Genomic DNA, 11,965 nt, shown 5'->3' with positions numbered 1-11,965 from the left:
ACGGTTGTATTTTTATATTGAAACTTTCAAAAATGTATCTTCTGCTGACGATGATTTTTTTACTCGTTTAAAAATTAAACGAACTTATCCGGCTGCTGTGATTCAAACATCTTCCATTCATATATAACTATAAATGAACAATTACGAATTTATAAATTATTGCACACGATATAAATTCGTTGAAAGTATATTAAAGAAAACTAACGCTGATACAATTGTGTAATTTTCGAACTTTATTTAAAAAGATTCATAAAAACATAAATTACGTGAGTAATTTTAGACTATATTTTAATAGTATCCGTTCGTAACTTTATCATGTTAAAAAAATAGAAAATGTACAATTGAAAAAATGAATATATGCTTTTTTTCTCAAAGAAAATGCACAATCATTACGAATTGTTTTAACTTCGACAGTAACAATTTTACTGTAAGCAAGTGCTATATATGTATGATGTATGTACGTATATATGTATGCATAGCATTTTCAAGTTCTATTAGAACTGTTGTTCTCAGATGCAATAAATGATCAAAATAATAACAACGGGAAATTTTCCATTTGTTAAAGTTCAAAATAAGATAAAAACATTATTAACTTTTGTTTCGTTATATTTTACACATTTACGTATGTCGCAAGTGTATAAAATCGGCAAATTAATAACGATCGAATTAAAAAATGTGGAATATAAATTGATACATGTAATATGATATATTAAGCACTTGCACAACGCGCACACACACACACATACACGCACGACAGGCATACAGATGCACACAATATATAATAAAATACATATATATATATATATGTGTGTGTGTGTGAGTATTATATATGTGTGTATATATAGCACAAGCTTTTCGTCGATACGAAATACTGCATGGCACGTTCGTTAGAAATTTTTTTTTGAATTACATACTTTCCTTTATTGTTACTGCATTAGTGTCCAAATGCCCCAGTTTTAAGTTTCGAGTTTCTCCAATAATTTATTATACAACTTGGTTAATCCGACAGTGATCACTAATACAATATTTTCCGATCCTTTCTAATATATGAAAGATGTATGAAGCCGTACGGTTTTGTCATAGCGGTCACTCGTCGTTATTAATATATTTTTACAATTTACAAATATAATTTGATATATCGTCTTCGAAAAATACATTCGCGCCACACACGCATATCACCACTCTCGTGTTTAGAGAACATCTTTTTCTTAACGAATCTAAAACAGATCAAAACTTAAACGATTTTAAGATGTAAACAATGATAGCGACAAATATGATAAAGATAATAATAGCTGTAACATAATAATATTAATATAATATAAAGTGTAATATATAATGTACACGATATCCTATCACTACGTATTCCGTAAGTATTGAAAGAAAAGCGTCTGTAGAAACGGTCTTATTTATAAAATATATATTCATACTCCAGGTGCATCGAATTTTATGCAATAATGTAGCCATCATGTCGTTTACGATATTGCCATTGTATCAAGAGTAACAAAAACGTATAGAAATTTTCATGAATTTTTTATAATCAGATTTTAACCACTTTTAAACAAGAACAACGTATGCACTCTTAACTCGATTGGACCAAGTATTTTCGCGTATGAATTGAATACGAATACGCGATGATAATTTGAATATATAGCAACCACTAAAAACTGTACTTCTCGATAAGATACATATATAGAAGATCTTGAATAATGACGCTACTAGAATTCCTATGAAAATATATACAATTCTCAATGCATCGTTCGCTAATTATTATTCGTTATTACTCGCAAAAATAAACAATATAAAACAATGTTCACATTTCATTCGCATTTTGTAAAATGAGTAGCGTTTGCTTTGTAAGAGTAATTTTAGCATGGAAGAATTCGGAGACTAGTTAGTATGTGAACTACTGAATGTACTGCAGCAATGCACTAAGTAAGTCGTGAAGGTTACATGACGAAATATAATGAACTGAAGGTATATATATATAGAAAAAGAAAGTAATCCTAATCTTATTAAAAGTACCTTTATGTATATACAAATGTTCTACAAGATATCTAATATTTTTTCTTAATAAGAGAATATTTTCAAAATATGTCATTTACTATAAAACATTTTATTAAAAGAACGCTACCTTGGAACACCTCTTGATGTTTTTAACGCATTTGATACGTGTAAATGTTTTACCTGTACTTTTATCTATTTATATACAAATTAATGCGAACATAAATACAGTTTACATTTGTGAAATCATTGAAAAACATACTTGATTTATACATATATGTATGTATATGTACATGTATATACATACATGTGTGTATATATATAAAATGCACGATGAATTCAAAAATTACATTTAGAGGAACGAACAGCGTGTAACAATTTCTGCTTTTCACAGAAAATGGATCTTCGTGGTTTTAAAGAGCGTGACGTACGTAAATACATTAGAGAAGGTCACGACGTTTAATACGCCATATCACTTTGCATACTTTATCCTAATCATTTGTCTTTCGTGTTTTGTCAGATCATTACACATCAGACCTTGATCTTACTATAAGTTTATCATGATACAAATTCTAATACTAAAGGTCTATATTCACACAGATATTCGATAAATCTATCATTATGCAACTACAATGGCAAAGTTAGGGCTGTTTTCTAATTCTTACGCAAGGGATGAATATATTACACATGTCCGATGTTTATACGCAAATCTTGTCTTACTTACCTCGCTGTTTACCTACTTCTTATCGACATAATCATAGTTTTCTTGATTACATATTAATATTTCATTTCACCATTCGTCACAGCGTGTAGCATTAACTTGATTTAAACATTTACCATCCTCAAAATACATCATTCAATCGTTTGGTCTCGAAACTGTCGTTAATTTTATATTCATAAATTCAATTTATCGCTAAGCTCCTAACGGTCTTGTGACATCAAATATTAAACAAAACTGATGATTATCATAGCACCACTAAGATGGTATATTGTTTAGTTGCACCTCGCAAGACACTGTCTCAGAATTGTCTTCAACTTTCTGTGTAGGCACCTGTGAATCAGAAGTCTCAACAGTCATTTCAGTTGCGTGCGGCGTTAAAACATGTTCAACCTTTCCGTCCAAATTGTTCGTTGAAGAGGATGACGTGGACTTCGTGTTCGACTTTGATTTAGTTTGTCGCTCCAAATTGTCTATTTCAGCCCAGATAGTTCGAACTTCCTTGAATAGCTAAAAAGAAAACGCAACATTTTCTCGTATTTATTCGAAACTTGTATACCCACAATTAGTATCTTATAATTTACCTGATTTAACCATGTTTCATCTGCCAACAATTCGTTTAATATAATTGTAGTATCCTTATTAGGGTCTGCTACTCTTTTATCCGCTACTCTTCTCGCACACTCCAAAAACATCAAATATTTCTGATGCGCTACTTTATTGTACAAAGCTACCTTCGCTTGACATACACGACATAGTAAAAAATCCTGGTAATCGTACAATAAATTCAACAATAGAGATATTCTGTAGAATAATAAGTAGAAGTAAACTGATAAGAAATTCTGTAAACAATACTTTTTCTTGAGGTATCCTTGGATCAGGCGGAGAACCTTCCAACGTGGTAGCATTGTACGGTTGACCGTACAGTAGAACTCTAGCGTGAATTTTCGAATGTTGACAACCAGCACACGATTTTCCTTTGTACTCTATACATGGTAAATCCTTCAGAACATTTAGACATGGCCAGGTTGATATTGCGTTTACAACGTTTAGTCGCCATTTTGTTGTCGATAATAGACTACGTTTCCTCTCCTCTGTTATTTCATCGACGGTTTTAACATTTGACAGGAAATAATCGTCTGTTGAAAACATAAATTTTAAAGCCCTGATATTTCGTGGTGATCACTAGACTGCGGATCTTTATGCAAAATAAAAATTGTCTGCGTCGATTGCAAGAAATAGAAACCAAATAGAATGCTATTTCCTCCCTTAATAATTTTAATAGATGAGACATCATATATTGACATCTTCAATTTTCAAAATTTTCCTACAATTTTAAATTTTATCTACTCAATTTCCCTATAAATGCATAAAGATCCGCAGTCTAGTGATTAAATATGTATACAATGCTAGACATCAAAATATTATATGTGGTACCAAACACCTACACACCTTGTTCCTGAAATATTTCTGTGAGGAAATTCGAATCCAAAGCTTGCGAAATCAACGTTTGTATATACACTTCGAAATTATCTTGATATTTTTCAGTTTCTTTCATATATTTATCGATACCTTCGCTGAAAAAGGGGGCAAAATGTAAGCATTTCAGGTGTTCCCAATTACAAATCAAATTCTCAGTTACATCATAACTCACTTATCGTCAATGATCATTTCATTTCTCAGGAATTCTACCACAGTTTCTGTTTTGCCTTGTTGCCAAAATTTTACCGGAACTTGTTGATATATGTGGCGATTTTGTGGCGCCCAACCCGAATACTAAAAGATATTAGTATTTTAATGTATGTATATATGAGAACATTGAAAAAAGAAATTTTGTTTGTTTTATCTTTTTGTCTTTTTACCGTGGATATGTTTCTGTACAATGTTTTTCCATTTGACGTGAATGGTTCGTATTTTTGAAGCAACGTTTTACCATCAATTCTCCAAAGCGCTGGATATTCCTCGTTTAAATCTACCTTCATCACAACAAATTCTCCAGACTAGAAAAACGTGTAAGCTTGTAATTATACCGTGAATAAATTTTACTTGACGAGAATGCCGAATAATGCAGAATAAACCATAAACAGAAAATGAGAAATTCCATTAAATTAAAATATTATACATATATTAAGATAAAGATGTAAAAGGGTTTTACCGCATCTTCTGAATTGTCCACAGAACGCTGCATGCAACGTATGAATGTTCACATAGTTTTTTTTTATACACTGTCGATTGATATTCATCAACAATATGGTAATTGAACAACGTACCTTGAATGGCGAAATATCAATGTCTTCGTCACTGATAGACGCCAACAGCTTCTCATCTATTTTACAGGACAGCTTTCCACTAGCATTGGAAACTTTCGATTGCAATTCATGTTTTTTTCTAGTTTTGATCTTGGAACCGACACTGTCGCCAGAACAGTAGTCACCTTCCTCTTTCACTTTCCTGCTTTTCTTCGTGATAACGGGTCTGCCACGCTTTTTCTTCTTCTCTTCTTCATCTCCAACTAATTTTACAGCAGGCGTCCAAGCAGGATCAGAATCGGAGTCACCTTGCTCTTCGTCATTGTCGAAGTAATCTATACCCTGTTGCCGGTCCAAAAATTGTTTCACCGTGGTTTTCTCTTTTGCTTTTCTTCTTGATGTTTCTCGTCTCGGAGGTAGAAGTAAAGGGTCCACTATACAACAGAAAAACATTTGATAGAAACATACTGGTTGTATAACGAGGTTTAATCCTTTACAGGTTGGTGGGTCATTATTAGACTGCGGATGTTTATGCAATTTTCAAATTTTGTAAACAAATTTTAAGAAAGTGGTACCAAGTGAAATTCTATTTTCATTGGTAATAGCATTTGCAGATCCAAAATAAATAAAATTCGTTCTAAATTTTTATAAACCATATATGGTACGTAAAATGCTCGGTTTTGGACAGCTGGTTGTGCCAGCAGGATGCCATACACTGCTTCCAAATAAGTATTGCTTTATGCTGGCACGATTTGCTGTCCAAAAACAAGCACACTGAGCTTCGATCGTCGTTCTACCAGCATACTGCTCGCCATCTGCTCGCATCGTACGATTGCAGGTTGTGTCCAATATCTGCTCGAGGCAGACCTGGCTGACTGGGTAAATGCATTAAGATCCGCAGTCTAGTCATTATGTATACTGTCTAGCATCTACCTTTTTGTTAAGAAAAAAGAAAAACAGCACACAAATACAGTACTACAATATACATACATATAAATAATGAAAAAAGAAAGTGATTCGTGTATTACCTTCTTCGTGTTTTTTCGACGCTTTGCCAGCCGACAAAAGCGATACGGTTTCCAGCGCAGACGCTGCTGCGGCAGCTCTTCTCTTCCTATCCGTTGGTCCTCCGGGTTTAACTGGTCTCCCCTTTCTCGATTTACCTTCCGGTTTACTAGCGGTCACTGTCTCGGTCACTGTCGCGTTTGTTACTTTCTTTTCTGATTTCTTCGGTGGAAACAGGAAATCGTCGTCGCTGGTAAAGCCGTCGTCGCTAGAGTCAAAATTTTGTTTTTTCCGTTCTTTCGGTAGCGGAAAATACCGAGGATCATTGGCATAATCGATCACCGGCGTCTCTTTGGGTGGCGGCGGTGGTTTTTCTACTTGTGGTTTCGTTGCTTCGCCATTCGTAGCGTTCTCTGCTGGTTTACTTGGTTCGATAGGAATATAAGGTTTCGACCTACTCCACGTTGCTTTTCTACCACCTCGAACTGTGAGCGGAGGCGAGGGTTCTCTTTCACCTTGCAAGAACTTCAAGTAACTGGTCATGAATCCCGAATTCGGGTCCTTGTTCGGTCGTTTGAAATCTCTGTTCAACATGCTACTCGTTTCAAGCGATTGTTGACTTTGTTGTAAAAAACCTAATTCTTCTTCAATGTTAGGAACAATTACTTTAGGCTGGTCGTCTCTGACCTCTTGACTATAATTCACATTTTGATTTATCGTGTTCTCACCGAAACCGATCGGCGTGATTTCAACGGAAGATTGGAAGTCGTGCGGTGAGTGATGATGGCTTGGAGGAATATGAAAAGCAGGAAAATATGGGATCGGGGGTGGCGCGTGATGATGAGAGACCATCAGAGACTGATGCTGATGCGCCGGTGTGCCAACAAAATTGCTCGAGTGGTGTAAACTTGATTGCGAACTGAAAGCACCTGACGTGCCGGGAAACATTTTCGCGGGTGGCGGTGGTAAGTTCCATCTTTCGAAATCGAAGTAGCCATTTTGTTGTTGTTGATTTGTATTATGGTGCGCAGGCGGTGGTATTCTACTTAAATAATCCGTTACCGTCGCTGCACCACTCGCTTCGTTCAAAGAAGAACCATGCCCACATTTTTCTAAACTCTTTCTCTTCTTATTTACAGTGTCCACCTTACGACGTTCTTCCGTTTGTTTCTGTTGTTGTTGCTGCTGCTGCTGTTGTTGCTGTTGTTCAGTTGGAGTTACAGAAGCAGCGGTAGTTTGTTGCTGTACTTGACACGAACTTTGCTGTAAAGTTTGCAAATTTTTCACTATACTCATAGGATCTCCTCTGCAGCTGCTCAAGTCCTGCAGAGTCACTTGATTCGATTCAAAGTACGTTTGCTGTCTATCTGAAACATTTATCACGCGTTGCACTTGTTGCTGAACCGGCAAGGTTTGAGCATTTATATCTGCATTTCCACCAGCGTACAGTGCAGCAGAAAATTTTCGATTTCCTACCGAATGCCGATTCTCGTTTTCCCAACATAACTGTTTCTGCGTCTGTGTTTGTGGAAAATCTTGTTGTTGTCTTTCGTAATTTTTATTTTCCGCATTATAATTGGCTTTCGTTTCGGTGGTACCTAAAGCGCGTGTGATTACCGACGAATAAACAACTTGTCCCTGCGAGGCAGGCCGCGGCACGGTCACATCCAACGGAGACGGTGGTGTAACCTGTTGTACAGCACTTTTGTAAGCTGGCCCACTCGCGCACTGATTCCCATTACTTTCTGCGTGCTGTTGCAATGGGGAAGGAGACGACATTGCAGTCATCGGACTATTGTACATGGGATAAGCAGGACTTGGAACATGTCCCAAAGGACTCGCCTGCGAATGCGCTTGCAATGGACTCGGTCTTCGTGGTACCACAACGCTACAGTCAGGTCCATTCTGAGCAGAATTATTAGAAGAATATGTAGAATCGGTTGAAGCTGCAGATTTCGATCTACCTGAATGATGATATTCCGTATCTGATCCTGTCATGTAATGTCTGTACGATGTTTGCTGTTGACTTAGAACATGAAACTGCTGTTGTTGTTGTTGTTGCTGCTGCTGCTGAGATTGAGAATGGGTTTGCAAGTTGCTGTTCGATTGAGTTCTTTGATTAGCAATTTTCCCACTAGCACTCGAACAATTTGTATTATTACCAGCCGTATAGTTCAACCCCCGTGACTCCATAATAGAAAAACTAATTGGCGACGACTGTGTGCTATCTTGCGACGGTTGCTCATTTCGCCTGTGTTCACTGTGCGCATTCAATTCCGGATATATCTTTGTCTGAGCTTTCGTTTGAATGCTTTGTTGAGACGGGGTGGTTATCTTGCTCGGCGGTGAGGGATAATTACTGTTTCGAGTAGAAGGTTTGTCTTGAATTTGCGTTGGTACAGATCTGACGGATGTATTCAAAAATATAGTTGTAGATGCAACTGACCTGGGTGGTGGTTGAGGAATTCTATACTCTTTTCCAGCCGTATTGTTCGGAGTAGAAACAATGCAAGATTGTTGATGCTGAAGAGAAGATTGCACCTTTCCATTTGGAGTTTGACTTCCATTAGTGGCAGAGTAATTATTCGATAACGTTTCCGAACTAAAGGTGGTAGGTACTTGTTGGAAAAATGTTTGATTACTACTAGTTTGCGACGTAGAGACCACCGATTTAACATTTACCGTTGGCGATTGAGCTCTAACATTTATAGACTTTTTACTATCCGAGTAACTGGTTGACTTGAACTCTGCAGTAGAGACAGAAGGCGAAGGCAACTGAGAATTTATATTATTGATAGGTTGACTTGTAGAAAAATGAGAATTGAATGTGTTTTCGTAAACACCGGTAGCAGGTTTAGTCGCAGATGATGGTCCCGGAGACGATGGTACAACACTTTCGTGCGGTAAAATTCCAAATGGGCTGGGTAATTGCGCATTGTTTTGGTGAGACCAGGCTAGCGCAGATGTCGGCGACGTTGCCGCTGTACCCTGATGCTCAAAGAATGTTGGTTGATGTGCAGAACTATAATTCTCTCTCAATATAGAGATATCGGGTTCGCTCGTGTTACTCTGTTTCGTTACCGATACAGCTTGAGCTTGAGCATGAGCTTGAGCTTGAGCAAGAGCTTGCCTGTGCTGTGTAACATAATGCGCTTGTTTTGGATTAGGATGATGAAACAAAGGTGAGAAGACATCGTATCCCACAGGGGGCGGAGATAAAAACCCCCCTGGGTTGAATGGCGACGGCTGACCCGCCAGAGTTGCTGTTGTATGCGCTGCTTGTAAAATTAATTGCGACGTGGTTGATGGAACTGCCTGACCAGCAGCTGTTGCTAAGTGATGAGATACAAAATCACTGCTCGCACTCGAAGTTGTCGACTGAAACGTGTTGGTCGCGCTACTTGCAGTTAGACGATTATATGACGCGTACCATGGACCAACGGGATCCATTACCCAAACTTGGCACGGTAGTGCCTAGCCTACTTGGTCCACGTACAGCAGACTTTCTTCTATGTAAATGTTACTCATATACTCTGTAATATTCATAACATAATTTCTTGTTGTAACTTGCATATGTCCATTACTTGCATCATGTAAAAATAAATTATAGCAAAAACTTTCACTGAATATAGAGTCTATAAATTTCCATCCAATGGGGGCTGACAATATGATATAACGGTTTCTCCATTTTACTCTGGAAAATAACAAAATGTTTTTATGTATAGTTTCAGGAAAACATTTCAAACGATTTTGCACAAAGTAAAAAGTTTTATTCTAGGCAAAAGAAACTAATTCTTCTAATTCTTTCTTATTAATTTACTAGCACAAATTCAATAGGAATCATCTTGTGAAATGTCAACTGGTATATATCATAGTGCTTAATAATATACTCCAGATTGCTCTGTTGACGTTCTATTTCTCAATAACGGATGTTATTATTAAAACTGTAGAAAACCATTCATCCATCATGTGAAATAACTATGAAAAGTGGTCGAACAGAAGATTTAATAAAAAAAAACTCACGTTTTATAATATCCTTCAGGCACCAAAACAATAGAATGTATGCTACCAGAGGTAGCAAAAGTACCAATGTTTTCCTATGTTTTTCACGAATCGTGCTGCTTAGAAATTGTAGAAACAGAGGTCTATACAAAAAGAAACAAATAGCGAATGTGCGCCGGTTTTTAAGAATCGCAGAGAACCTAGTGTAGCGTCTTTTCATGACCTATTATGATAAGGTCCTTAGATGTTTCGTCCGTTCGTAATCGGTCCTTTATCGTAGATGATTGAATCGCCACATTTCTTGCCAGCGATAATTGCTAAAACGATAATTTCACGTTCGTCGCTATATGGCCATATGTCTTGAATACTAATTACTGAATTACATTTGCCGGTGTAGAAAAAGATATAACGTCTCATCGAATAACACAATAAATATGGCTACACAAACTTGGCCAACGCACGACACACGATCGGCTGGCACCGTGATTACGCTCACATGATTCGAACATCCAAAGAAAAGTGTACATTCCTGGTACACCCTAGACCCGGTACTTACGCACACACCGCGCTCAGTTACCGTCACACGGGCTTATTTATCGCGGGGAATTGAACAATGTTACCCCGCAGTGCCCATTATAGGCCGCCATTTTGAATCGAATCAACAATGAATCGCGCCATCTATCGAAACAGGATCACCAAAAGATAACCCTGGGAGCGGGATTTTTCAAGGAAATCATCAACACTTACCATCCTTCGTTAACTTTCTTCGTCTTGCTATCGTTGCTCTATCTATTAGGTTGTTGCATATGAACTGTCCGGTTTTAGAATACATATCTTGTAAAATGTTTTATTCAATAAATGCTATTACCATCTATAGATTTATTATACAAGGTGTCCCAAAAATGTGTACCTCCGTGAATGGCGTGATTCCTGAGGTCATTTGTAGTAACTTTTTCCTTTGCGAAAACGGAGGAGTTATTGACAAAGCCGTGGAGAATACTTCCGCAAAGGAAGAATTTACTTCAAATGACCTGCGGAATCATCCCTTTCGAGGAAGTACAACATTTTTGGGTCACCCTGTATACAACTTTAAGGTACAAAGATAATCCTTAATATTCTATATTCAATTATATAATTTAGATGTCGTATGTTACTTTTATACAGTGTGGAAGAATATCATATTGACGATAGCATGACAATAGCATTATGTGATTTTTAGTCAACATGCGGTAATTAATTAATGTACTATTCGTCGATGGTGGAAAGGACTACAAAATGGAAATAACAATCTCATAAATGAAGAACACAGATGAACATAGATGACCAAAAATATCAGTTTTCACCGTAATACAATCAAGAAACTTGAAATTCGTTTACAGAATACTTTGATTACATTGGTGTTTACTTTGATCAGTAAGTTCATTTAGAATATACCAGTTGAATTTGTTTAATGTTTCATAAACATTTCATATACAACAACCTAATATATTTCACCATTCCGAAATATTTCTTATATGAAAAACAATATTATTATTCTAATGTAAAAGTAAAGAAATCGATTAACTAATCAGGGAGGATGATGCGTACAGGGTGTCCCACGTAACACTTTCCACGATTTTTCAAGTACTTTCGATAATCTGACAAAAAAGTTTTTGATTTCCTATACATTGCAATAAAAAAAGTTTGAAAAACTTTTTTCTAATATTGTCAAGACCACCTTCATTTTTTAAAATAGCACTTTGTATTAGCCCGTATTAAAACTAATTCAACGACCTAGTATACCATGACCTTCAGATGACCTTGAAGTGCCATTTAAAAAAATGAAGGTGGCCTTGACAATAATAGAACAAAATTTTTTATTAGTAATAATATAAAAACTTATGTTTAAAATTTTTTTTGTCAGATTATCGCGAGTACTTAAAAAATCGTGAAAAGTGTTACAAAGGACACCCTGTATACAAGCACACCTGTTGATTGTGAAATTACGAAG

The 11,965-nt window shown here is 36.4% G+C and overlaps 1 protein-coding gene across 4 annotated transcripts; it reads right to left on the bottom strand.

The window, feature by feature from the left end:
- Nucleotides 1–215: 215 nt before the first annotated feature.
- LOC143207394 (uncharacterized) lies at nt 216–10,644 on the bottom strand. 4 transcript variants are annotated; one of them, XM_076420827.1, is made up of 11 exons: nt 9,997–10,644; nt 5,997–9,667; nt 4,990–5,402; nt 4,875–4,901; nt 4,582–4,719; nt 4,374–4,495; nt 4,172–4,296; nt 3,575–3,858; nt 3,304–3,486; nt 3,113–3,229; nt 216–3,052 (listed from the first exon to the last, which is right to left on the bottom strand). In XM_076420827.1, the coding sequence occupies exons 2-11, from the start codon at nt 9,421–9,423 to the stop codon at nt 2,978–2,980; spliced, it is 4,911 nt and encodes a 1,636-aa protein (XP_076276942.1). In that variant the 5' UTR covers nt 9,424–9,667; nt 9,997–10,644; the 3' UTR covers nt 216–2,977. The 4 variants fall into 4 exon arrangements, with proteins under 4 accessions (XP_076276942.1, XP_076276943.1, XP_076276940.1 ...); XM_076420828.1 differs by having other exon boundaries at nt 216–3,229; nt 5,997–8,332; nt 8,420–9,667; XM_076420825.1 differs by having other exon boundaries at nt 216–3,229.
- Nucleotides 10,645–11,965: the final 1,321 nt, after the last annotated feature.

The sequence above is a fragment of the Lasioglossum baleicum genome, chromosome 3 (genome assembly GCF_051020765.1).
Source record: "Lasioglossum baleicum chromosome 3, iyLasBale1, whole genome shotgun sequence".
NCBI classification, from domain to species: Eukaryota; Metazoa; Arthropoda; class Insecta; order Hymenoptera; family Halictidae; genus Lasioglossum; species Lasioglossum baleicum.
This window is presented reverse-complemented; position numbering and strand designations above follow the sequence as displayed.